The sequence below is a fragment of the Macaca nemestrina genome, chromosome 9, assembly GCF_043159975.1.
Source record: "Macaca nemestrina isolate mMacNem1 chromosome 9, mMacNem.hap1, whole genome shotgun sequence".
Taxonomy (NCBI): domain Eukaryota; kingdom Metazoa; phylum Chordata; class Mammalia; order Primates; family Cercopithecidae; genus Macaca; species Macaca nemestrina.
In genome coordinates, this window is record NC_092133.1 from 9,041,548 (window position 1) to 9,069,386 (window position 27,839).

General features: G+C 51.2%; 1 protein-coding gene across 1 annotated transcript in view; it reads left to right on the forward strand.

Annotated features, from left to right (window-relative positions):
• The window catches only part of LOC105470177 (family with sequence similarity 53 member B), an 87,781-nt gene that overhangs the window by 12,835 nt on the left and 47,107 nt on the right, over nucleotides 1-27,839 (forward strand). The window contains exon 3 of the mRNA XM_024789336.2: nucleotides 11,515-12,287. Within this exon, the coding sequence (XP_024645104.2) occupies nucleotides 11,515-12,287 (773 nt within the window). The remainder of the gene's footprint in view (nucleotides 1-11,514; nucleotides 12,288-27,839) is intronic.

Sequence of the window (27,839 nt, forward strand, 5' to 3'; positions counted from 1 at the left end):
GATGTGCTGTCATAGATACGACTTGAGCACCTGCTGTGTGTCAGGCACCTGGTGAGGGATAGAGTGGATCAGACCCTGCCCCTTCCCTCAGGGAGGTTTCTTTCTGGTGGAGGAGAAAGATCAATGAACAGTGAATTCCGCGCTGCTTAGGCCAACTTCCACGAGATGTGGAGGCCCTTGAACTATGGGGATACCACCCCGTCTTCCTGGCTAGGTTTCCTCACCTTGCAAATTGTGGGGATTTAAGGTGACGGCCACACACTAGCGCACATCCTCCCTCCCGCCTCTGTCCCTTTCCTGCACTTGCTGGGAGAGAGGGGTCAGCAGTCAGGAGCCTTACCCTGTGCACTCTGTCTAGTGGAAGCTCAGGTTATCTCTCCAGCCCTTCTGGTGCTCCGTGAACTGGGAGTGCACCCCAGGCAGCAAGATTTCATCAAAGGTGTACCTGCTTTTCTTTTCTTTTCTTTTCTTTCTTTCTTTCTTTCTTATTTTTTTTTTTTTTTTTTTGAGACAGTCTCACTGTCGCCAGGCTGGAGTACAGTGGCATGATCTTGGCCCACTGCAACCTCCACCTCCTGGGTTCAAGCAGTTCTCCTGCTTCAGCCTCCTAAGTAGCTGGGATTACAAGCGTGTGCCACCACGCCCAGCTTATTTTTGTATTTTTAATACAGACGGGGTTTCATCATGTTGGCCAGGATGGTCTTGATCTCCTGACCTCGTGATCTGCCTGCCTCAGCCTCACAAAGTGCTAGGATTACAGGCGTGAGCCACCGCGCCTGGCATGCCTGCTTTTCAACAGTGGGGAAGAGAATACTCTGAGGGGCCGGCTGGACTTTTCAAGAGGGTTTTGGGCTCTTCTAGCTCTTGACAATGCTGTGCAAAGATAAAACTCCAAATTATCATAATCACCAACCCCCAGCCTGTCTCCTGAAGATAAAAGATTCATGTTCTGGTGCTGATCAGTGGAATTCTCCCATGAGAGCTGGGGACAGTTAGTCCTGTGACTCAGGATTTTTTCCTCCTGAGCCCCATGCGAGGGTCCTCGCTGGAAGCCAGTATGAGTTCAAGTTTCCCGAATGTTCTGCAGAAAATCTGGGCAAGTGCAGTAGAGCAAGGAGCACAGCACCCTGGTCACTTCTTAAAATGCCACCGTTTCAAGTAGCTCAGCCTCCTCTGCACCCACTTAGATAAAACACGTAACTAATATAAATCGAATACTCACAACAATGCCTTTTTAATTTTATTTTTGGTTTTTTTTGTTTGTTTTTTTTGAGATGGAGTCTCGCTCTTTCTCCTAGGCTGGAGTGCACTGGTGCAGTCTTGGCTCAGGGCAACCTCCACCTCCTAGGTTCAAGCAGTTCTTCTGCCTCAGCCTCCCGAGTGGCTGGAATCACAGGCGTCTGCCACCATGCCTGGCTAATTTTTGTATTTCTAGTAGAGATGGGGTTTCACCAAATTGGTCAGGGTGGTCTTGAACTCTTGACCTCAGGTTATCCACCCACCTCAGCCTCCCAAAGTACTGGGATTACAGGTGTGAGCCACCGCGCCTGGCCTATGCTTTTTATTTTTTTAATTAAAAGCACTTCACGCCCTGTGATTGCAAGCTGGATACCAGGCCCCTCCCCACTCTTATCCCCTACCCCAGTTTAGGAACTTGATACAGAGAAGTGGTTTTGTGCTTCTCAGTGTGGAAGAGAGAACAAAGCCAGCATGGAGTGTGGATGGGAGAAGCAGAGAGGGTAGAGCTGAGCACTGCCCAGCCAGCCCTGCACCAGGATTGAGTGCCCCTTATTAGGGTGCCAGCTCAGTCCCCACCACAGGGCTCCTGCCAGCAGAGGCTGTTTTGACTCTTGGCTTCCTTTCTCATCTCCCAGAGCATCCCCAGCTCACCTTCTTTGCTGAAACGGAATTTCCTCTACAAAGCTGCTCTGGGAAAGAGCCATTTATGTGACTGGTTCTTGTGCTCTCAACACAGGAAACATAGGTCAGGTGGCAGCTCCGTGGTGCGGCCCACCCACTGGTCAGCCGACTGGGCGAGGGAGCCAGCCCTTGCTCCTGACTCTGATTTCTAGTGGGTACAAAGAGGGGCCCAGGCTGTGGCTGAGAGTCATCCTGTGTGGGGAGAAGCAGGGCCACATGTGGACTCTCAGTCCAGGCTCCCTCCACATCTTCTGCCATTTGCAGTGGGGGACCCAGGGTCACACGTGTATTAGTTTAATCTTTTTTGGTGAAACAGGCAAGTGGAGTGAACGCAGTCTCCATTCACCACCCTTGGCTAATTGCAGCCATTCAGTGCATTTGTATTGTAGGGACAATGGGCACCACACATTCCATTTTCCTCAGCACTCAGGCGAGGAGGAGACCTGGAAATCACTCATATGTAAGAAAGCGAAGGCAATACCAATTATTTTAAAAAGGCTACTAGGAAAAGTCTTGTAAATACAAGTCAGTGGACAGAGAACAAAACAATTCATGTGCTAAAAAAAATTGGATGGAAACCCATAATTACTTTAGGAGTTATGGTAATAAATTATTTATTAATGTAAATTATTTCACAGGCAAAGAACATAGAGGAAACTTGAGCAGAAGGATCATACATTATGTATAAAAAGGAATTGTAAAAATATTATAGCAGCCCTCCTTGTGCCGCCCCAGTTCAGGTTTGTCCGCATTTTAATTATAAGCTCTTACTTTCAGGGTTTAATTACTTGTCTGTTAAAGTCTACTCTGTACATAAAAGGGTTGTTCCCTGGGGCACTCTCTGTATTAATTTCTACAGGGTAAACCAGTTGGCTGTGTTGAGCTGGGGAGGACTAAAAGATTTTGCTTTGAGATTTGGTAGCTTTCGTCTTTAAACTCAGCCACTGTTTGTCATGGAAAGTGGAAAGTGATTGCACGTTGTAGGAAAAGGGTGGCCATCAGAGCTTGAGTGTTTTTGATTCTTAGAACAAATAAACAAATGAATGAATCAAAATGAATGACAGCAATAACAAAATCAGAGCTTCTCAGGCCCAATTTTTGGTCTCTGCCACTTTTCCTGTTTTGCAGAGACAACCATTTTGAATGTGGTCATTGGGCCAGGTCCTCCAATAAGAGACTGCGTGTTAACCAGTATAGGCTAGAATGAGATTTGTTTTCATTGAAAAAAAATTATATCCATATATAAGTGTGTGTGTGTGTGTGTGTGTGTGTGTGTATATATATGTATATGTATATAGGATTTTTTAAGGTTTGCTTTATTATTTTTATTTTTATGATGGTCATATGTGTGATTTTTAAAAATCTCTAAAATAGTTTGTCCATGTAGGGTATTTAAATTCTTCCTTGTACCATTCATTGGTTTCAGGCAGTGTTTCAGGAATAATAAAGCACAGAATGGAAGTAGATGTAAAATGTGGTTGGCACATGACAAGTGTTGCCAGTGACAAGTGAAAACAGAGCTTCCCAGGGCTGCCTTCTTACCCAGGTTGGGCTGACTTAATGGGGAGGGGACCACAATAGTGCCAGAGGACAGGAAATGGCCACTGCCAGCCTATCTGGGTGCCATGCCTTCCACATGAAGAGATGGTCAAGTTAGGCAGCCTGGCCCAACTGCAAGAGCATGACCTTGGGACTGCAGACTCTTTTGACATCCGAGCTCTGTCATTTGCTGGACGTGTGTCCATGGGGGAGATGTGACATCGTTCTGAAGCCCAGTCTCCCCATCAGTCAGATGGGGACTGCTGTGACAGCCCATGAGATGAATCACGTGCTTGGGATGCACATTCATGCTCTTCCTCAGCTTCAGCAAGGACCCTATTAGAGCATTAGCTGATGAACAGTAAATATGCATTTGTTGACAGTTTCATGAAAAGCTCTGCCTGTCGCCAGTTCCCTCATCTGTTTAATGGCACCCAGCTTTGTTGTGAACATCAGTTGAGAGATGCATCACCAGCAGCTGCCCGTTTCCTATGCTCTGTGCACACCCACAATCAGGCTGGAAATCCAGAGGAGATGGCCCAAACTGACCTTGTTGTCCCTTCAGAGTTCTTGTTGCCATTGCAAATACTAGCTGTTCCCTTACATTTATGAATGCCTGGAGGGTGGAGTAGGAAGGCCCGGTCAGAACCGAAAGGGCTGTCATGAGACCCTAGTCTACTCCACCTTGTGCAGATCGTGAGATTGAGGCCTCTGTTCCCAGTGCCCCATCTGGTATGGCTTTTAACCTTGAGGATCCCACCGGGCATCTTTTTGTAAGAGCAAAGACTTCCCAGAAGCAGCGGCAGCTGCCATGGGCCACCACAACTCTGCTGGTAAGGGCAGGGCCCTGGTAATGGCTCTGAACCCCGAACTTTGTCCTTAGTAGCCTCTGTCACCTCCCAGAGCCCTGCAGACCCGCCTTCCTTCTTCCTTGGATGTGGGTCCTGATGGAGCGCTATCTCTAGCCATCCGAATTCCTTGTGCCTTGTGTGAGGAACTTGGTGTCCTGTGTTGCTGTCCCCCAACCCAAGACACAGCTGCCATTTTACAGTCCATCTCAGGTGCGTGGGCAGGACCTGAAGCTAAGGCCTGGCAGGCAAAGCCCGAGGACCTTTCATTCCTGACACTGCTCTGAAATTGAGTCTCCTTCTGGTCATATAAGCAAAGAGACCCTCCAGGGAGCCAGAGGCTCTCAAGTCCATTTAAAAACAGATGAGACAATCATGGGGGAGCTCATGTCATTGCCCTGCTTGTGTCCCCCGCACCCCCACATTCTTTTCATAAGATCAGTTTAGCAAAACCACCTTCAGAAAGACACCTCGGCTCTCTTGATTTTCCCATTGGTGATTTGGTGAGCTTCTCCCCAAACCAAGCATAGAATCTTTGTGGCCCTGAGGCCAAGTTCACACAACCCAACCCACAGGGCAGGGGAGAGATACTCATTGTCAGCACACGTAGATAGGTGTGAAATGTAAGAATGAGTCAGCTGGTCCTGATCTGACAGCAGGCTTGCTAATTGGGGCATTTTGTATCTTGGTCTGTACTTGAGGTGCTTAACCTTTTCTGGAAACCATATTCTGCTGTACTTATGTGACCATAAGGCACCATCGAAAACATAGTACAAGCTCTCCAGGGCTATAAAGCTCCTCTATCTTTTGAATATATGAAGGCTTATAGTCCCCCAAGAATCTGGGGCCCTGGGAATTTTCCTTCAAATTTAAGGGTAGAAATGGAAATAAGAACATTTGAGGTCAAATACCGTTCGTGTTCCTCTGAGTGTTTTTCTTGCTTCGAGCTCTAGGATCTGTGCACACAGCAGTCTTCTGCCCTTCTTAGTCAAACAGTGACAGGACCAGAGCCTTGTGAGTGCAAATTTGGGGATTTGGGTCCTTGTCTCTGCATATGTAGGCATCTCATTCTCCTGTTCTTTGTGGCATAATCAAAAGTCAGAAACTGCAAGCTCAGTCATCAAGCCTCAGCTTTGGAAGAGCCTAGTCTGTCCAAGACTGTGAGAGAACTGGGCCGGAGGATGCCTGTGTGGCTCACCCTCCTATCTGCAGGCAAAGGCTCATGTGTGTTTGCGCTACACACAAATGCACATGCTCTCATGTATGTATAATTTCAGACTTGTGAAGATAATGCTCACTGGGGACACGGAGAAGCTTTACATGCCCTAAAGGCTAAAGCAACAGGCACAGCATAGAACTGAATGGGCTGGTGCTGTGCTCTCAGGCTGTGGGCTGTCGCGCCCTGCTCAGGTCTGCCAGCGGCTTGGTGTCAGGCTGCAGGTGGATGGGGGCCCTTCTGTGTATCTTTAGGACACAGCTGATGGGCCATTGCGTGTTCTCAGGGGGAAAGTGGGAGGCTTCACACTCATCTTGTTCACAGGAGTAAATTAGCTTCTAAGGCCTTTGCTAGTGGCTCTCCATCGAGAGCATGTTGTGTAGCTTGAGAAGGAGGCCCTAAGGATCCTCATCCTGTCCTGTGAAACTTGGGGGGTGAAGTGATCCTTCTCCATTCTTCTTCCTGGAATTGGCCCAGACCGAAACATAAAACACCAACTTTCAGTGATGTTATGAATTCAAATTTGTAGAGACCAGAATTGTCAATCCTCCTGAAGCTTCGGGGCAGTGGGGCTGAATGGTCTGGATGGGCTGCCATTCTGACAGATGTTTGAGAACTCAGTTCTCCATGTCATCCGCTTTCCAGAACAGCATTTCTCAACATTTTTGCATTGAAATAACCTGGGGAACTTGTTAAGATGCAAATGCCTACCCAGAGAGATTCTGATTTACCAAGTCCGAGACGGGGTCTAGAAACCTGCATTTTAACAAACACCCCCAAAGGATGCTCCTGTAGGTGGCCCAGAAGCCACACTTTGAGAAATCCTAGTCAGAGAAGCCAGGTTTCCATTCCAGCCAGATTCTACAGAGGCTGGCACCCAGTTGCAGCTCTGGTTGAGTCAAGCCTCAGCTAGGAGAGCGTTTTCCAGTACCGTTAATTATCCTTATGATGACTGCTGCTTTTGAGAGCCTACTCTATACCCTGTATGAGATGCCTATTTAATTCTCATAATAGCTATGAGGAACTGAGTAACTAACAGAGCTGAGGTTTGAACCCAGGTCCTTGCCCTTTCCGCTACACCAAGTGACTGTTGCTCAGTAGACTCCTACATCATGGCCATTGTGACTTGAAAGAGTTATAGTTGTTTGTGCAGAAGTGATACTGAATGGAGGGGGCAGGGGCACCCCATATCCTCTTCTTGGAGGCCTACCGAGGCCCTTTGTACGGTGTGACGTGAGGGCCTAGCGCTTGGGGCAGTTTGCCATTAAAAATTAGCTTCTATTCCTGTTTCTTTTGTCTGGTGATCTGACCCAACAAATCGCTTTCTGTTCCCTGAGCGAATGGGGAAAACACAGGGCTAAACATAGCCTTGATTGTTTTTATTTTTCTCATATTGTACTTCTCAAAGCGATAAAGATAGAAACAATTACAATATTATCTGCCTGCAGACTGAACAAGTGGCCACCTGGCTGGTGTTGATACACAATAACAGTGCTTTGCATTTTCAGAGTGTCTTAGACATGACTCTGCCAACCTATCTCCTGGCTGAGTCACACATGGCCACATGGCCCAGGTGGGGCAGACAGTTCAGGGCACAGCCCAGGTTGGACTTACCTGGCCAAGGAAGACTCACCTTTGCCAAGGACAAAAGACAGGTGAGTCCAAGGGGACACCACATCCTCTTGTAGCTTTTATCTGCAGTTTGCAATCCACTCCCTCATTCATGCACCACTGACTAAGGTCTGCTGTGTGCCTTGCTCTGTGCTAGGCACTGGGGAGCCACACTGGGGCTGTGCTTGAGAGTCTGTGGCTTTAGGAGGAGAAGTAGATGTGTAAGCAGATCCATAAAGTTCAGGTACCTCTGTGCTGTACAATCATAGAGCTAGGAGAAGGCGTATCTTCAGAGGATCTTTGAGTTGGCTTTAAATGAGGAGACTCTTGGTGAAATGAGGATAAAGGCAGGAAAAGAACATTCCAGGCCTTTGCAAGGGTGTGAATGAGTGAAAGAGCTGATGTTGGGGGAAGCTACAACTTCTCTTCACAGTTAAAAACTGACTCTTCGAATCTTCCCTACAACAAATCTTATAGGCCATAGAAGCTTACTCTGTAACATAGAAGGAGTAGGTCCTGTAGGAATTCATCACCCAGCTCTGATGTCCCTGGGTTTTGGTGGTTACCTCAAGGCCCAGCAAGTTGGACTTCCAGCCTTTCTGCATATAGGTCTTACCTGTGCTTGCTCCTGCAGTCTAGTTACTTAAACTTTAGTTTTATAAAGAATCGCTGGTGCATAAGAATTACCCTTTTGGGTTGTCTACACAAAGCTGGGTGGAGGAGGTGTACTTTGTGGGCTGGTTCAGGAATTCTTCAAGGATGGTTTTGACTCTATGTGATTATTTTCTGACCTCCACTGTCATAGGAGGTTTGCTACCTGGAGTGTAGGGTTTGTTGGGGGAAATGATGAGGAGATGGGCCCGGGTGCCAGTCTGAAATGCTTGTCTTCTTTCCCAGAAGCAGCGGGTGACAACTGAAGTGAATAGGCCACAATAGGTGGGGGCTTCAGGAAGTTATCTAGAGGCAGTGAAGAGGTAGGCCTGGAGTAGGGAGGCCCTGAGGGATCCCTTCAAGAAGCACCAAGATCGCAGGCTGGCCATGGGAAAGGAAGGGCAGATGGGAGGGATGGTTTAGCTGCCTCCCGATTTCCCTTTCTTCTATGATTTCCCTAGAGATGGGGAAAATTCCAGGCCAGTGGCGCAAAAATGGAATAGAAAATGGCATCCTCTGAGAGTGGGATCAACTCCTTTTCATCTCACGGGTTTCCCCGAGGCCTGGCGGAGACACAGTCTGTAGTATGTCTCAGGCTCCGTGAGCACCGGCCACCCTTGCTGCTCTGTGCCAAACCCGTTGGTTTTTTCCTCAGTCGGCCACATTCCTGGCCCATCTGGTGCCTCAGTGCCTTGTCTCAAAAGAGAAGTTAGTGGCCAGCGTTTGGTACAGCAACTTCCTGAAAACCCAGAGGAGCCAACTCAGCAGAGGGCGGGCTGTGGGCCCCCACCCTGACCCTGGCTCACTTCCTGAGTTCAGCAAGGGCACAGCACCAGTGGGCTTGGTGGTCACATCCCCCACATATTCGGTAAGACATTTTTTCTCAGAACATTTGGAGACTATAGAAAAACAAAAGAGAAAAAATAAACCAACCAGCTGTCTGCCAATCCACTATTAACATTTTGGTTTATTTCCTTCTTACCTTCACATACAACAGACATATTTTGCTAAGTAGAAATCACACCCTCCACACAGTTTTACATCCTATTTCTTTATGCTCAACTTTATATTAGTAGCATTTCCCCACGTCATTTAATGTTCTTTGAAACTCTGCTTCTTCATGCTCCATGTTATTCCTTCATAATTTATTTAACCAGCCCCTGCTGTGAGATGTTTTAATTATGTTTACCATTTTGCTATCGCTCATCATTTTGATGAACATCATCATACATAAATCTTCACTTTTTTCTTAGGATAACTTTCTGTTTTCTTTTAAATTAGATAACTGGGATATTTGTGACTCTGTCAACAAGAGTTTATATTTCCTTTAATTTTACTTTATAGCCGGTCACGGTGGCTCATGCCTGTAATCCCAGCACTTTGGGAGGCCAAGGTGGGTGGATCACTTGAGGCCAGGAGTTTGAGACCAGCCTGGCCAACATGGTGAAACTCCATGTCTACAAAAAATACAAAAATTAGCTGGGCTTGTGGTACACATCCATAATCCCAGCTACTTAGGAGACTGAGGCACCAGAATAGCTTGAATCTGGGAGGTGGAGGTTGCAGTGAGCTGGGATTATGCCACTGCACTCCAGCCTGGGCCACAGACCCAGGTCCTGTCTGAAAAAAAAAATTTTTTTTACTTTATATTAGTTTATTGGACTTTCAGCTGCTGACCAGTGTCAAGTTGAAGCTGATTTAATAGAATGGTGAATACCCAAAGGGAATGGTTTCCTTGGTGGTAAAGCCTGTCTGAACAACCTAATATAACTTGCAGGAAGGGGTACGTTGGATGGTTTTTGGAAGTAATTGATCCAGTCTAGTTGGAGGAAGCAGATATTGAGACCTGCTGTGGTCAGGCCCTGGGAAATTTCAGAGATGAGATGAATGATGTATGATGAGGGAATTGGATGTTTAGCGACAGTCTTGCTTTGTTGCAGCTGGCTTGCCTGGGCTTTTGGAAGGTTTCTCTCCTGCATCTCCAGCTTCTGAGGCCCTCCATGAATACAGCCTCTGGATAATTTCTAGCAGTGTCCCCTGCCGGGGTCCCAGCCCCTCAATCTGTATCTCATGACCTTGGCAGGATGCCCAAGAGGAAGGAGTACCACTGTTAGCTGTGCCTTAGCTTTTCCTCTGGGCTCCTGGCCCTCCCTTTGGGCTGCACAGGTCATTCCCGTTGAGTCAGTCAAGAAGCTGCTGCTTGTGACGCTCAGCTGGCTGTGTCTCTTGGTGCCCTTTGAGGAGTGGCCACTGGTAGAGGAGATAGGTTTGTAGTCCTTGCTGCCTCGAGCACTCATGGGTTAAGTCTCAGTTTTCTGCACCTGAGCCCATCTTGCCTGACCCATAAACTCCTTAAGGCCAGGGCCAGAGTCAGGCTCCCCTGCAGTCTGCCTCAGCGCTGCAGTGTAGTGAAAAGGGCCTGTGCTCTGGGGCCTGACTAAGCTGGGTTTACATCCTGTCTGGTGCTAGCTCTGTGGCCTTGGGCTAGTTGCTCAATGTCCCCCAAACCTTGGTCTCCTGATCTGGTCCATGATGGTACCTGCACTCAGGGTGCTGTGTGGATTACACAGCCCAGGTGAATGCTCAGTAAGTGATCTGCATTGCTGTGAGACCCTGCGTGCATTTAAATACCTACCAAATATCATTTCAGGTTTCACTTGTATTCTTCTCTTGACTGACTCAAGCCATTCACATGTGCATGATTTATAAATATATATAGGTTCGAGAAAATAGTACTAACAGGTTGTTCCCTGACAGCATGGCATATTTCTTAACTTTGCTTTTATACTGTAGACTTGAATACAAGAACTATGTCAAATTTATCTTTGCATCTCCTAAAATTCCCCACATGGTGCCTGATTTCATAGTAGAAAAACAGTAAATAGTTCTTGAATATTTCACAAAATAAAGGTTCAAGTGCAAATGTAGCATTTCATAGCAGGATAGGTTATTTATTTGTGTATTCAAGTAAAGATCTGAATACATAAGTTTAAGTGGTGCCCTTAAGTCTGTGAAGCCCAAGACTTGTTCTTATAGATTTTAATTGCTTTAAGTGAAAAATCGAGTGAACACAGAGAAAATGCTGTGATTGGCAGCCATTGGTGACATCGATGTTGAGCATTTTGATGGAGGTGATCTAAATCAGTACCAGCTCCAGCTTCTATTAGCAAAGGCTTTCAAGGTGGAATTGGGGTGAACTAACCTGGCAGTGCCCCAGCCATCTTTTGGCCTTGGCCATCTGAGGTGTTGAGACATCTTTGGTTGTGGTCTTCTGCCAGGGCATCGAGTCCCCGTCCTGAGAACTGCAGAGAACCCAGTGGCACTTAACGTATGTCTTGTCCTGACTCTCTTACTGGCCAGGGCAGGGCTCAGGGCAAGTCGGTTTCCCACCCATAAGATGAGAAAGCATTTTGGATGAAAAATACTGCTTTGGATTCTCCTGGGAGACAGTATGGTACACTGGAAAGAAAACCATATCAGGAGTCCCAGGGGTGTATCTGGATTCTAGGCCCTGCTCCGCTTCCAACTTCCAACTCAAAGCCTTGAGATTCACTTCTCCTCTCTGAGCCTCAGTTTCTCATCTGTAAAATGAGGTTGGACTGGATGGTTTCTAAGGGCCTTTTGGCTCTAAGATACTGTGTTTGAAACGGGCTGTTGGTGTGGAGATATTAAAGGGCTGGAGTGAAGGCCTTCTCAAATCCTGTTTTCTCCTTGTCATTTATGAACCAGAAAATGACAGATGGCGAGACCTGGACAGGAAATGCCCTCTTCAGATTGACCAACCGAGCACCAGCATCTGGGAATGCCTGCCTGAAAAGGACAACTCACTATGGCACCGGGAGGCAGTGACCGCCTGTGCTGTGACCAGTCTGATCAAAGACCTCAGCATCAGCGACCACAACGGGAACCCCTCAGCACCCCCTAGCAAGCGTCAGTGCCGCTCACTGTCCTTCTCCGATGAGATGTCCAGCTGCCGGACATCATGGAGGCCCCTGGGCTCCAAAGTCTGGACTCCTGTGGAAAAGAGACGCTGCTACAGTGGGGGCAGCGTCCAGCGCTATTCCAACGGCTTCAGCACCATGCAGAGGAGCTCCAGCTTCAGCCTCCCTTCCCGGGCCAACGTGCTGTCCTCACCCTGCGACCAGGCAGGACTCCACCATCGATTTGGAGGGCAGCCCTGCCAAGGGGTGCCAGGCTCAGCCCCGTGTGGACAGGCAGGTGACACCTGGAACCCTGACCCGCACCCCATGGGAGGGGGCCGGCTGGACCTGCAACGGTCCCTCTCTTGCTCACATGAGCAGTTTTCCTTTGTGGAATACTGTCCGCCCTCAGCCAACAGCACACCTGCCTCCACGCCAGAGCTGGCAAGACGTTCCAGCGGCCTTTCCCGCAGCCGCTCCCAGCCGTGTGTCCTTAACGATAAGAAGGTCGGTGTTAAAAGGCGGCGCCCTGAAGAAGTGCAAGAGCAGAGGCCTTCTCTAGACCTTGCCAAGATGGCACAGGTAAGAGCCCCAGCATCGTGGAGTCATGAGCCTCTGCTGGGTCTGGGCCGTCCTAGACAAGCATAGAACACCAGTTTCAGAAATACCCAGGAGTGGGTTAGTTTCCTTGTTTTTAAAAATCCTTTTCAAAGAAAGATTATTTCCAGTTGGTTTTTTAAAAGCGTTTATTTCTTTCTATTTACAACCAAATATTCCCTTTCACTGTGAGTGCAGTGCTAGGGGTACAAGGGCAGGTGGATGGGGAGAGGTGGGCTGTTGGTGGGCAGACTCACTGGACCAAACACTGGTGTGCCCCTCCAGCCCTTCACTGAAGCCGTCTCTCCCAGGAAGCCGCCCCCGCAGCTGCTGCAAGAAACGTTTGCGCACACTGGCATTCAGTGTCCCTTGGATTTTGCTGGTCCTGAGATCAGGGGTGTGGGTAATGGTTTCCGAGAGCTAGTGATTGTGGAGAGCTTATTCCTTTGATTAAACTGTTGAAATGTGAGGCCCTCAAGATGCTGTGACCAACATTCTCTGAGCTGCCTCTGCAGTCATCCTTGCCCTTTGCTGTAGAAGTATCTGGCCACACGCCCCTGTCACTTGGACTTTATCCTCTTTGTCTTGGAGCTCTGCCTTGTGCTAACACTGATCTTGGATATTGATTTGAATGAGATGAACTTGGAGTTCATACTCTGTCATCAGGAGCGTCTCTGAGCCTGAGAGTTGGCTGCATCTGGTTCTGGCTGGGGATGAGGAAGTGGTGCTGGCCCTTGTGACCTCTGACTCAAGGATGGGTGGATGTGATGGGCCACAACACTATTGGCTCTGTGTTCATCTAGGAGCTGTCAGTTGCTTAATGCCGCAGTCTGACCATCATCTTTTCTGGACTTATTTATGTAAACATTGGTCTCACTGGGTTTCAAGGGGTGAAGATCTTCTTGTTGGTGAGGATGGTTTCAGAGGGGTTGGCCTTGGTCACTCAGCACTATGGCCACATCCAGGGCAGGCGGGCTCATCGTGCTCACTGTGTTTTGGGCAGGCATAGCTGACTTCCTTCCAAGCCCAATGTTGTTTTCTCAATTGGATCTTCTTTCCTTTTACAAAGAATGTGCAGTTTCTCTTCATGGGGTTTTGTTCTTCTCTCCTTTAGTTCCTACTCCCAACATAGAGGTCTACCCAGAAAAGAAGAGGTGCAGGTGTCTTAAGTCTAAAGCATATCTGGCCCCAGAGTCCAGGCTTTCTGGCTACCTTTGTTCAAGAGCCTGGGCACTGGCTGGGGCAGTGGGAGGGCAAGATGGTGGTGTGCTTATTCCTCCCCTGTGTCAGTGGGATCCGCCTGGGGGAGAGCCTGAAGGGGTGTGGGTCAGCGCTCCTGCCCCTCCTCAGCTGGTTTCCATTTCTTCCATCGTGGCTCCAGGCGTGTGCCGTTCTTTTTGCAGTGTAGTGGAACGTTCTTGACTTTACTAGCTGGACAGGGATTGAACGCATTTATTGGACACCAAGAGGAATTTCCCTTCTCCAGAAAAATGTAAATAGGTAAAAAGTCTGGAAAGGTGACAGATTTGGGTGACTTCTGAGAAAAACCCAGAGCCCAGAGTTCTGGGTATGATAATGCTTCAGTTACATTTTTAATGCTGAGCATATTTTATTACCTAATGAGTAGATAGATAATAAAAACAACATACATGTTATTATATGTTACTAGCCACAGCTGGAATAACACCACTGGCATCATTGGAGACATTTCTTGACCTCGTTTGGTTAGATACTATTTAAAAATACAATGCTCAGTGGCGCTGCGCCCAGTTGTATAGATGGCTTCATTGGCCCCAGGCAGGCCTCCCAGATCTGGGAAGGTGCGTGGAACCTGAGGAGGCTGCTCTGGCTCAGCCTGTCTGTCCTTGGCCGCCTTCTTGGCAGCGGGTCTTGAGCACAGGGAAAGTAGAGAGGGGCCTCTGGAAAGTGTGTGTGCCCAAGGCCTATGGCCAGAGCCCTGAGGCTGGGCCCGTGAACGCTGAGCCATGCCCCCACCAAGAGTCTAGACCCTAGTCAGCCCTCTTTTCATGGGGCTCGGCCTGCTTTGGCTCCATCATCTGTTGATTTCTAGCCTGGGGAGGTGGGCCTTGCTTTTCTGTGGGGCCCTGAGAACGAGGCCTAGGGTATCCATCCTATGTATTTATCAAGAGCCCTGGACAGTGCAGGGCCTCGTGCATGGTAACCTGATGAGCTGGGCATGTTGCTGGTGTACAAGGACTAACATGTTGCTAGATGGCCACTGAGGTTAGACCACTAGCCACAGACCCCAGTTTCTACATGCTGTGGCTTCACTCAACATTTGGGACCACTGAGAAGGGGCTGGGGTCTGCTCTGCATGCCCATGGAGGCAAGACTTGGAGTTGGGCTTTCCATATCTTTGGAAGGGTAGGCTTGTACCCAGGTGTGGCCCACGCTTCCTTCCGCTGGGCTCTGGCTTCTCTTTCGTGGGCCTTTTGATCTTGGTTTACACATTGCCTTTGGGGGTGAGAGCTCCACTTGTGCATTCTTGTAAAGGCGCCCTTCGTATGTGGGTTCTGAGGCCAGGTGTGTGAGAGTCTGCAGAAGGCCTTTTCAGTTAGACCTTTGGAGCAGCTGGCCATTCTGAAGAGCCCCAGCTCCCCTAGAGGCCCCGACTGGGGCCCAGAGCAGATCTTGAGGGTGTGTGTGAGTGCATGGGGTCTTCCCTCTGGCCATGATTCGGTATGGCCAGGTGGACTGTGGTAGCTGGAGCCCCTCCAGCCTGCCCGCAGGAAAAGGTCCAGGGAGAGAACCCAAGAGAGTAAGAGGGCAGGAAGCTCCGAGGTCCAAGGCCCTGCCTTCATCTGTATCCACAGTTGAGTTCAGCAGGAGCAAGTGCCCTGGGGTGTAGACTCTGTGCTAGAAGCAGAGGATGTCAGGAGATGTGACCTCAGAGCTTGTCCATTCCAGTCCCTCTTGAGGAAACTGAAGCTCTCTTGGTCCCTATGCTTGCCAGGGCTCTTTTGGGCATGGTGTTCACTTTTGGATCTGCATTTAGAAGGCGACATTGACACACTAGAAGGCCTCCAGAGGTGGGGCCGGAGACTGGAAGCCCTAGGCAAATTGCTTGACATGTCTGTGCAGCAAATGCCACCACTGCCACAGGACTGTGGGAGGAGCAAGAGAAACAACGTATGTGGATAATGCGCTATCCATATGGGTATGTGTTTATATATATGTGTGTGTGTGTGTCTATATGTACACACACCCCCCCCCCCACCCAGTGCTTTGGCTGGCACAGGCTGGGTGCTGACAGATACTCATGATCATCGTCACAGTCACGGGACTTGGAGGGAAGGTGTGGGCTGCTTCTGGGTGCCTCCAGAGGCAGAGGTAGGAGCAGAGGGTGGACGTTCCTGGGAGGTGCCCTCAGTCTGCTATGAGAATGCCTATTTTTCGGGAGGCCGAGGTGGGTGGATCACAAGGTCAGGAGATCGAGACCATCCCATCCCGGCTCACACAGTGAAACCCCGTCTCTACTAAAAATACAAAAAACTAGCCAGGCGAGGTGGCGGGTGCCTGTAGTCCCAGCTACTCGGGAGGCTGAGGCAGGAGAATGGCGTGAACCCCGGGAGGCAGAGCTTGCAGTGAACTGAGATCGCGCCACTGCACTCCAGCCTGGGTGACAGAGCGAGACTCCATCTAAAAAAAAAAAAAAAAAGAATGCCTATGCCTATTTTTCTTTGTTTGTCCACCGTTTTCCCTGTGTTTCCATCCTCCCTTTTCTGTTCATGCCACTTTCTGTGTCTTGTTTGTTCGTCTTCTTGCCTCATCGCTTTTCTTTTGTAAATGGGAAGGAGGCCTGCCCTGCAGCTCAGCTCAGCCTGCAGTCAACTCTGTGTTCAGAGCCCAGGGTTATGAAATGGTGACAGAATTGGATTCACCCCCCCTCTTGCCAGAGGAAGTTGGCCGTGTGTGAGCATTCTCCTATCTGTCACCCTTGAAACGAGGGTGGAAATATCCCGGGGGCGCGCTGGCCACCCTACCCCTTCCTGGCCGCATCCCTGGGGGACAGCTGTCCCAGTTAACTCTTGTCTGTTGGGGATGAGACGCACAGGGTGGGGTGTCGACATTGCTTTCAGATTGTCTTTGCTCATGTCTTCTTAAAACCCCAATGCCAAGAGAGCAGGCAGAGATGCTGAATGAGGCTGCAGGTGAGGTGGCCATCTGGATCCTGAGTCGGGGAGACTGACTGTAGTGAGGAAAGCCCTAATGGGGGAAATGACGCAGGGACCTAGTCCCGCAGTGGCCGCCCTCCCTGTACTTGTAATTACAACCACTTGGTTCCACAGAGCAAGTTGCCCAAAGGCAGCTCAGAGGACTGGCTGTGCTGCTATCCCTGCGCAAGCCTGGCCCCGTGGGCCTCCTGCACAGCTTTCCTCCTCACATGGTGTTTTTGGCCCTCCTGGTTGGTGTTCTCTGTGAGGCTGCAGCCTTCCTTTTGCAGAATGACAATGTGTGCCATTGAGGGCAGGGCCCAGCCTGAGGGTGTGACTCGTTTATTAGCAGGACTTTTGCTGACATTTTCCTTACTGCTTTTTTGAGACCTGGTTTGACCACCCAGCATTGGTTGGCTCCCAGCAAGACTTGAGCTATGTGAGGCCATTTAGACATAGATCACATGTGTGTGAGCAAAGATTTCAGAAAAAAGCAACAATTAAAAAGATCACCCATTGAATGCAGTCCCCCTGGGTGTCATAGTCCCTGCTGTATTTTTAACTCCAAGCTGGTCATCTTGAAAGAGCAACAAATTGTACTTCTCAACAGTGCTTCAAACAGAAGCAAGATGTTTGTGGGGAGGGGTCGGGATGCCGAAACAGAGGTTTGATTGATTGCAGCTGCCCACACACTGAGTCCCCAAACCTCCCTGAGCAGGCCTCAGAACAGGCAGCAACTGTTGTGTTAGCAGATGTTTGAGAGACCGTGAAAGCTGGCCAGGGGCAGTTTGGGGTAGAAAAGAAGCATGAGGTAGAAACCAGCATGCCAGCATGTCTTTGGGAAGCCGCTGAAAGCAGTATTCCTGGGGGTGAGTCCAGGAGAGCTGGGTGGGCGGGGCTACAGGGGCTGTGCAGGATGAGGGGTTGCTGCAGGAAGTCGTGAGAGCTTGTGCAGATGCTCATCGGTGACTCGCAGCTCTTTGCTGGACAGGTCCTCTCCAAGGGAAGCCCCCCAGCCAGCTTCCACTTTCCATCTTTTGTGCCGGTGGGGCCACCTTTGAGGGACAGTGGCCCTTCTTGGTCGCCATGGGGTTGGCTACATGACTTCTTGCTCAGGCACTCCCAGCAGCTGCAGGCCAGCTGTGCCTTTCCTTGGCCAAGTTTCTGTGTGGCAGACCCAGCTTGCCTGCACCTTTGTGACTTTCTCCTGTCCACCCTGCCAGTGGCTGTTCCCCTTCAGTTGCTTACGGTTCCCGCCGCCCTGCACCCTCAGCACCCTTCCTCTCAGGGTGGGAAGCTGTGCCGATGGCAAGTAGAGGAATTCAGAGGTGGAGCACCCCTTATAACACGGACTGCAGACAATGTGAAGATCTGGTGAGAGAGGTGGGCTTGGAAAGCCCTAGAAAGCCCATTGGAATGAAAGAAATGCTAAATACAAGTAAAGGCAAAAACTTTTGTGGGCAGGCACATGGGAGTAGTTGCTTCTGACTTAGAGATAGTTAGGATAGACTTGAACAAAGGAAGAGAGCCTGTAAGACCTGGGCTGTCAGAGTTTAGGGATGTCAAGGGGGCAGCTTTGGGTGCTGAACTAGCACGCCTCCTTCCGTGCTCTTGACAGACATTGCTAATCAATCATGGCAGCCTTTTCAGGTGAACTTAGTGGAGGTCTTAGAATCCTCCCCTTGGCAGTCTTGGCAGCCATTGCTAATTGATGGGTAACTGAACGTTATCTGCCATCTCTGTTCTAACCCATCCCCTCACTTGAGGATGAGGCCTCTAGAGTCCAGGAAGAGTTGGGGCCTTGCCCAAAGTCACATGGTGAGGCACCCCGGAAGGTGGGAACCCTGACCTCTTGACCCCAGGCTCAGTGCTCCCGCTGCTGTGCTTGGTCCTGGGTGAGGACCACTCAGCTGGCCCTTCCAGAGAACTGATGTGCATGGGGCATAGAGAGTGTGGCAGTGAGAAGTAGGAGCTTCAGAGTCAGATAACTGGGGCTGTGTCCCCATTCTGCCACTTTTGAGCTGTGTGCCCCAGGCCTCATGTCTGTGTCTGTAAAATGGGAATGGCAGTGCCTGTTGCTCACGAGTGTGGGAGGAATCATGTGGCATGGATCTGGCACATGGTTGGCACTCAGCAAATGCCAGCTTTGATGAACAAAGAAAGCCCGGGCCTGCTGCAGCCTTTCTCCCATGGTAGCTCCCCTCGTACCCGCTGCTGCTCTGGGCAGTGTCCTGGGCTCTCCACTCTTGGTGGGCTGGGATCCTGCCAGCCGTGGCGCATGCTGGCGTCAGGCTTCCAGGAGACTAGTTTCAGCTCTAGTCCTCGTCTTCCCTGCTTCCCATCCTTTCCCTCCCTTTCTTCCCTTTCTTTTGATGGAGTGTTGCTCTGTTGCCCAGGTTGGCGTGCAGTGGTGAGATCTTGACTCACTGCAGCCTCCGCCCAGATCCCTCCTTTCTGTCTCTAGTCACAGCCCTCAGGTTGCACAAGCAATCTGCTTAAGGTCACTGGGATCGAGGCCGAGTGTTGACACAATAGCTTTGCTCTCCTGGGGAAGAGGAAAATGGGAGTTCATCTGGGGACTGCTAGGGAGGCAGCTTTTAGTGCCACTTACTGATTTCCATGCTTCAACTGAGAGCCATCCTGAGCAGAGAATGTTTGAGAAGCTATGAGGCTCTGGGAGGCCCCGGCTCGCTGAAGTAGGGGCCCTTTCCTAAGCCAGCTGCTCAGATGAGAGCCCCGGGTGTGCTGGGAGTGCTCTTGGCCTGCCAGGCCCTGCTCTGGTGCTGGCAAAGAGGCTTCAGAGACCCTAGCAGGCTCTGCCCTTGGAAGGCTTATGGGCCGGAGGGAGAGCGAGGCCTTACCAGCTGAGGCCTCGCCACATCAGAGGATATCGCCAGTCTTGCTTCATGGAAGCCAGAGTAAGAACAGCCTGTGGGTCAGCTGGCTCTTGCCCCTTTGGCTGGTTCAACTCCAAGGGCCCCCAGTGGAAGGTTTAGAGAGACCCTCATGTTTTTCCCAGGCTGCTGAAGGAGAAGCAGAGAGCATGGGCTGAGATGAGGAGACAGAGGGCTGGTGGGAGAGCGGGGCCTCAGGCTGGAGCCCTGCCCACGAACTGAGCCCCATCCTCATCCTGGGCAACTTATGGAATCTCTTCATGGTTCAGTTTCCCCATCCTCAAGGAAGGGTGGCGACGCCCTCTCTCACTGTGTTAAATGTCTCATTAAATGAGTTCATTTGTATGAAGTGCTCGGAGCTTAGTACTGTGTGCCCAGGACATGTGCTCAGTAAGAGTTGGCTGCCATATTGGGAGTCGCACTTTAGGAGTAAGGGGAGAAATTTGGCAAAAGGAGGGACCTGCTGTTCTTCAAGTGTGAACTATCCTCCCCTCAGGAATTCCTTGTCTCTGCAGCGCTGACGTGCTCTGCCGCATCCCTGCTCCCCAGAAGAAGGCCTCACCTGAGGTCTCAACTGAGTTGTTGAGCGGTGCTGCAGGGGTATGAGTCCCAGGCTCTGTAACTCTGAGGGCAGGGATTTGCCTTATTGCCACGTGGTAGAGGCCTCTCATATCCGAAGGGAAACAGAGGTACGCTGTTGTTGGAATAGAGCTGCGGTTGGAGTCAGAAGAGCTGGGTTTGAGAGGCACTCTGCCACCTGGCTCTGTGGTGACTGTGAGCCGGTTGCCCTGCTTCTCTGAGCCTCGGGTTTCTGACCGTGCGTGCATCTGCCCAGGTGTAGCCATGAGTGTCAGGTTACCTGGAAGCCAACACACTGCAGGTTCCTAGACCTTGTCCGAGAGAGTCTGAATTAGCAGGTCTGGGGCAGAACCCTAGTACCTCGGGGTCCCAGAGATGGGCATATTCCTAGCCCAGTGACTCCACAGATGCCTAGGGACTAGTTTGTGTCATATGGAGATGGCATTGAGAGTTCAGGTCCCTCAGTCAGGAGGTACCAGCTCAGCCTGGATTAGGAAGGGTCTGACCTGGAGGAGGATCCAGGTCCTAGGGTGAGTGCCCACTGAGCTGCTGTACCAAGCAGAGCAATGGTTTCCCCGCCTGCCAATGAAACTGCCCATGCAGGAGGGCTCGGGGTTGACTTACGCTGAGTTGAGTACAAGGCGCTGCTTCAGAAATGTCTGGAAAGCCTGTTCTAGTATATGGTGTTGAGCATTTCCGAGGCAAGTTCTCATGGGTGGGTTGTTAAGGGCAAGTTCCACATCCTGTTTGATATCCTGCCTTGTGTGCAACGGCAGAGTGAATGAATGACAGGAACTCTGAGTGCAGGGTAGAAGCATTAGTAGGTTTTAAGCAGGGGAGCAAAAGCACCCCGTAAAAAGCTCCTCTGGCACGACAGTGAGCAGCATGGACTGTAGGTTCTGGGGGAGGTGGGGAGGCCAGGCAGGAGGCTATTGGCAAACATGAAGGTGGGCTAGACGATGGTCAGGGCAGTGGAAGTGGTGATAGGCATAAGGGGCTCAAGAAATATTCTCAAGGTAAAAGCAGCAGGGCTGACTTCCAACTCACCCTAGTCATAGGCTTCACTGGGCAGAGAATCAATCATCTTAATCCCCAAAGGTGGCAACTTTCTTTAAACTACCCTGTTTAGTGTTTGTTCATCGTAAGTCCCTCTTATTATCTAACCTGCAGTCCTCACTTTGACTGTATTTCTTCTTGATCTGTTCTCAGTAGAACTGAAATCCAGTGGATCACCATGACCTATTTTGTCTCTGTATGAAAGTATCTATGGGACTCTCTTACCTCCTGTCCTTGCACATCTGTGATTTGCTAGCCCAGCTGCTCCTTGCCACTGGGGAGGCCCCATTCCTTACCCTTTCCTGTCAGCCCTCAGTTTGCAAACTTCTGACTGCTTTGCCCAAGCTTCTCTGTTCTTGTCCACTTGAAAGTGGCTGCCCATTCTGAACTCTGGGCTGGAGAAGGGCTGGGGGCAGCTTAGGGCCACAGGAGGATTCTTTCATGGTTTCTAACGCTTGTCACGCTGGATCTTGTCTCAGCTGTGCCACATCTGGTCAGTTTACAACAGCTGGGACAGCAGCTCCTGGAAACAAGGGGCCTGTGATGGCCTCCTCAATTCTCCTAATGAAGCCGGGTAATCCCCAGCTGGGCCTCAGAGGATGCAGCGAAAGGGAGGTCTGCCTTATATTCCTGCTTCCTTATCTGGGACATCAGGAGAACGCCTGGTGGGAAGCCCCTCCCAGCCCGAGGTTAGCATGGTGCCTGCGGGCTGTTGAGCCCGGTGAGGGCCAGAGCAGGAAGCACAAAGAGGTGCATCACCGAGATGGGTGTGGGATGGAGACAGAGCTGTGCCCAGAGCCCAGCACGGCTGGTGCCTGTCCGGGCCTTTTCCCGACACCATGCAGGCTGCTGACCTTTGTGGGTCCATTAGTGTGAAGCCTTTACTTTAGCCCACTTCGCCTTTTGCAGCATGGTCCTCTGTCGCCCCAAGCACTGCACCAGTAGAGAATTTCTCCTGCTGACAGGAGCCCATTTATCTACCATTTTTCTGGTATCAGCCATCCGGAATTACCACTCTTTCTTGCAACTTCAGGCCACAGTCAAGAAATCAGAAAGCAAACGCCACACGAAGAACAAACCCTTTGCTGCAGTCCCCATGCTGGCGGGAACTTGGTTTGACTAGACTCAGAGTGGGTGTTAATTGCCTATTTATGGCCAAAAGATTAACAATGCCTCCTTTGAAAGTTAGACATAGTAGAGCTCTTGGATAATTCCTTTTTGGGAGGGGGAGGAGTGGCTTAAAAAAAAAACTCTTGGAAAACAAAAGCAACAATTGGTTGCAAAATATAATGCAACCACCAGAAGCTTAATTTGTGAGCAATAACGCGAGTTCACATCAGTAATGTGTCACTAGAGGTCATCAGGCACCCCCCCTTTCCCTGAAGGGCCACAGACTTGCATTTACTCCTCATGGAGTAGTGGTGGCGGTCTGGAGGCCCCCGCTGTTTCACTGCTGGAGCTCTGTGGGTGGAGTGGGTGAGGCAGGCCTCCTGGATCAGCCAGGGCCTGTCAGAGGCAGAAACCAGCCCATTAGATGAGGTGAATTCACTGTGAGCAATGGTTAGCTAGGTTTCTGAAAAACTAAAAAGCCAAGAAGAGAAAAAGAAGTATTAGTATCACGCAGAAGCAGCTACAGGAAGCCACTCCCCACTTTGGGCTAGGGGACCCCCAGGCAGAGACTGCACTTCTGAAAGCTTGGCAGCATGGAGTCCATTGGCCCCACTGGGCTAGGGCAAGACCTGAGAGGCGGGGGCGCCGGCCAGCTGGTCCCGCAGAAAGGGAAGGTGATGAAATTGGTTCTGTGAATGTTGGAAATGCAGCAAACGGGAAGCAACTGCTGCGAACGGAGCAGATTGCTCCTGCAGGTCACGCAGCATGGCTGGATGATGGTAACGGCACAGGAAGCAGACGGGAGATGCCCAGCCTCGCTCTGCTCAGCATCCTTCTGTTGAATGCTGTCTGACGTTCTCCAGCGGGGCTGGAGATCTCTTCTAGCGCACGTCGCAGCTCCGTCCTAGTTTGTTCTTTACTCAGCAGATCCTTGCCTGGAGTGTGCTGGCCACCTGGCATTCAGCTAGGCCCTGGGGATGTTTCTGCAATGCAGAAAGGGGGATGGATGTCATGCAGGCCAACAACAGGCAGGCAGGGCCATTTCAGATGGCGATATTTGCGCTAATGAGAATCCAGCAGGCCAGCGTGGTTTGGATCACCAGGCAGGATGAGACAAGATGGAAGTGGGACGTGGCCAGCTTTAGATTGAAGGAGCAGGGAGGCCTTGTTGAGGAGGTGACACTGGCACAAATCACAGATGATGAGATGTGTTCAGCTTTGCAAAGATAATTAGGGAGAACGTCCCAAGTAGAGGGAAGGCAAGCCCCAGAGGTGGGAGTGGGCATGGTGAGTGTAGGGCACAGCGAAGCTGGGGTGACTGGGGTCGGAGCGGGCGTGGTTGAGTGCAGGGTACAGCGAAGCTGAGGTTCCTGAGTCGGGGGTGCAAAGGATGCTTGAGAGGTCGGCAGGGCCATCACGGTCGTCCTTGCAGGCTGGGGTGAGGAGCGGGCTTTTTGCCTGGAGCCCAGGGTTGGAATGCCATCGGGGCCTCTGGGGCCAGGATCTGATGGGATGCTCAGTCACCTGCCTTACCTGACTGCTATGCTTATTTTCCACCTTGGGGGTTTGACCGCAGACGGCCCCAGGGAAACCGGTGCAAGGAGGTCATGGCAAGAAGGCACATGAGGGTGAAAGCGTACCAGAGAGATGCTTAGGCAGGCCCCGGTGTCGGGCACAGGCTCAGAGGAAGTTAATCAGGCACCTCTGCAAGTGCCTCTCATGGTGATGAGTGTCACCTCCCACCCTAGGCTCACGGGGGGTCTGAGTTCTCCCCTGCCATATCTGCACACACATCAGCCTGGCCCTAGCTTTGGGAAGTGGGTCACTAACTCCTAATCCGCGGGCCACTGTTTGCAGGGCGTCCTCCCTCAGGCGTGTGGGCCTCACCCACCCTGTGAGCGGCTCCTCCTGTTCTGCTTTTCAGGGAAGAAAATGGAGTGCTGAGGCCATGTGTCACTGGCTGCGTGGCAGAGCGGTGAGTGGGGCCCACTCAGTCGTTGGCCTGGACAGCCCATGGGCCCCCGTGTCTCCATAGGGCTGCCTTCCTGAGGTGCGCTCCCCCACCACTTGTGAAGCACAGGGCTCAGGGGAGTCTGGGATTTGCCCTAGGCTTTGGGTTACCTGATGGTCAGGTGGGGATGGTGACATCCTCACGTGGGGCTGTTCCCAGCCTTTGGCCCAGGGCCTGGTACTCAGGCCGTGCTCAGAATGTATGGCTTTTACTTATCACATCCCTTGGGCCCATAAACAGATGGATCATTGAAACCCCAGTGGCCCTGACTTCTCCTCCCAACCGTTGAGCAGACTCTGCATTTCTTGAGCTATGAGCAGGTTGGTAAAGCCGGGCACGGGGGTGATAGAGAGGCTCTGTGGTCAGCACCATGGCCTCTTTGGAAGAGCGCTTTAGTTCTGCCTGGCACTGCGGTTCAGCTGTCCGGTTGTACAAGTCTAGGACATGAGGGAGAAGGGCCCAGTGATCTGGTGCTCTGCCACACTGAGTGGAGGCATGTGGACAGTGCGGGTTACATCCTTCAAGTGGACACATCCAGAATTTGAAATAATCCTCTTACTGCCCAAAGCAGAACCTTTGAACCATTTTTTTGGTGACTTTGCTAAAGACTTCTGAGCCCTTGGCCACTGCCTTCTACCCCCCACAACCCCCAAAATGGCTTGTCTTGAATGGTGGGGAGGAAGTCCAAGCCAGCCCTGCACTTTCCCAGGCCAGGGGCCTGGCTGGCCTCCTCTCTTGGACCTCTTGGCAGCTGCTCCAGAGGCAGCACCGGATGCCCTCCACTCACCTCCCTCCCGAGGGGCACCTTTGGAGTGACTGGCGCATCAGGCCTCGGGAGGGAGTGGCAGGAGAACCTGGCATTCTGTGTCCCAGAAGGAAAAGGCCTATCAGTGCCCACACTTGAAACTTGGCACACAAGGGGAAGGTGGTTTGAGGGCTCACTGTAACGGCGGCTGTGCCGCACCATACCCCGCCAGGCCTGGTCTGTGCACACTTGCTGGGCCCGCTCAGCCTCCATGAGGTCCCCTCTTGCCTCATGGCCCCTGGCCCCACTTCTCATCTGCCTCTTTGCTCTTGTGCCTCCTTAGGAAGATGAGACAAGGAGAGCACCCTTGTGGGCTGCCTGGGCCTTGTCCTACCTTTCTGGCTCTGTACCATGTGTCCCCTGTGGAAGGACAGGTCCTCCCTGGGATGGACTCAATGCTGTGCTCTTGTCTGCCAGGCAATTCTAACAACAAGTGCATGTGCCCGTATCCCCTTGCTAGTTGGTAGCCAGCTTTAAACAAGCCTGATTCACCTAGAGAGTTTCCATCTCACTGTAATCTACAACAGTCTCGGGCAACAAAATTTTCTGAGAATTGATGGCAAATAAACATGGGAACAAATACCTGGCGGCAGGGGAGCCAGTGGCTAGAAAGACCCTGCTTTGAGGGGTGCAGTCCTGCTCAGACACAGTTTAGGTGAAGGGGCGAGATGGCTGTGTGTTTGGGGAGAGCATTTCAGCAGGTGTTGGCTGATTATGCAGCATTAACTGTTTGGCAAGAAAAAATATCTCATCTGAAATGGTGTGAGGTTAATTGTCCCTCAGCAGAGACACCAGATCTTCAGCCTGATTCACACAGGGAAAACTATGAGCAAATATGCATGCCGGCATCGGCTGCAAACCCAGGACAGCAGGAAATGGAAGTCAGTGTCTGGCTTGGGCTCCCCTGCCGGGAGGAATCTGGGCTCCAGAGATAGGTGGGCCTGGTGTGGGGTTTGGTGTGCCCCTCACCAGCCGAGTAGCCCTGAGCAAGTTGCTGCCCCTCCCTGGGCCTCAGTGTCCTCTTCCTCATGCCGTGGGAGTTAAGCAGCCTGATGAGGGAGAGCTTCTAGAGCTGGCAGCTGTGCAGTACTGCCTGGAGAGGCTCAGCACTGGCTCGGAGTTCTTGATCTTACTTTGTTGCTGCTTGTGATCTTCCAGTAGGGTCTCTGCTTCTTATGAAATCTTCCATTTGAGGCATCTCTGGAGGCATTATTCTCGTTAGCTTGAGGGGCAGTCCAGTGAGGGAGGCAGCAGCCCTCTGCCCTGTGACCCTGGGTGGGGCTGGGAGGCTGTAGTTCGAGAATGGGGAGAGTTGGGTGCCTCGCACCCCAGGCACCAGGAACAGGAGCCTCTCCCAGCCCTGCCCAGTCCTCCTCAGCCCTGCAGATGTGGAGGTTCAGAGGGCAGCCTCTGACCGTGCAGGTGGAGTGCCGGGCCAGAGCTGTGGGCTCCTGACTGTTGGCAGGTGAGGTGGGGGAAGATTTGCAGAAGAAACTCACCTGTTGTATTTTCTCCTCCGGATAGCCCCATGAAGAAGGCACGTCGTTACCCATTTTAGAGGCCGTGGCTGAATCTTAGAGGAAGCAGTCCAGTGAAACCAGAACTTAAGCCACATAAATAATTTAAAATTCCTAGTAGCCAGTTATTAAGAGAAGAAAGTGAAATGACTTTAAATAATATATTTAACCCAGTATTTCTAAAATACTGTCATTTCCACGTGTCATCGATGTAAGTAAATCATTAATGCATTATTTTATGTTCTTTTTTAGTACCAGTTTCAGAGATCCACTGGTGTGTCAGGTGACAGCAGGTCTCAGTTTGGCCTGGCCACTGCTCCAGCATTTAGCAGCCGCATGTAGCTTTGCTGAATGGGGCTTTGGGGTACCGGTGTAAGAGTGGGGATTGGGGGTCAGCCTTGGTTCCCACTTGGTGCTGCCATAGACCCTTTTCCTCTGGAAGACCCCATTGCGAGCTGATAAAGGAGGAGCTGGGCAAGAGGCTCCTGCCTGAGGTGCTGGGTGCTCTGGGCTGTGCCCTCTGCCTCGGGTATAGCAGGCCTCAGGAGACCTGAGGACCAGAGCGTCTGGTGCCCACAGGCTGTCCATGGTGGAACTAGAAGTTCCTAGGCTCACCTGCTCCACCTTCCTCATGGGGCTGGTCCGGGAGGCCCGGGGAGTTCACTGTTTCCCTGAGCATCCTGCCCTGGTCTCTGAGGCATGCTTTTCTACTGTACCCATGCAGCCCCGCTCAGCCTACTGTTCCTGGTGTGTGGCCAGGGCAGGGCTGGGGGAGATGGGAGGTGGCAGGAGACGGGGTGGTACAGGAAGACAGGGGCTTCTCATCAAGGGGTGCTGAGAAGACAGCTTTGCAGCATGACAAACCCTGGGCCATTTTTCCACGGTCGTAGTCCTGCATTTCATGACTGGGCTGTGCCTTTGTCCCTACACGTCCCCTGCTCGAGCCACTCGTGTCAGGTTCTACACAGCTGGCCAGCTGCAAGCCCCATCAGCAAGGAGCTCCTTGGGGTGAGCCGCCACCTACCAGCACTCCAGCAGTGAGTGTCAGCCTGGAAGGTTGCAGTGGCAGGTGGAGGGAAGGCCCCAGAGTGGAAGGAAATATGGCAGAGATGGCTTTGGACCAAGCCGAAGGTTCCAGAGCTATCCTGTCTCTGGGGCTTGGCAGCCTCTTAACCATAGTTTTCCTGGAAAATTGCATTTGTGGCTCTGGTTTGCCCTGCCCTTCTGGGAGGGATTCACAGGAATGTCAGGGCCTCTAGCTTATCAGCCCGGGAACTTCAGAAACGTGGCCCTGCCCACCAGGGAACTTTCTGGGCCCTCAGAGTCTAGGCAGCCAACAAGCTTGTAAGTTGGTTCAAATCAGCATGCATTGATTGAACACCAGCTGTAA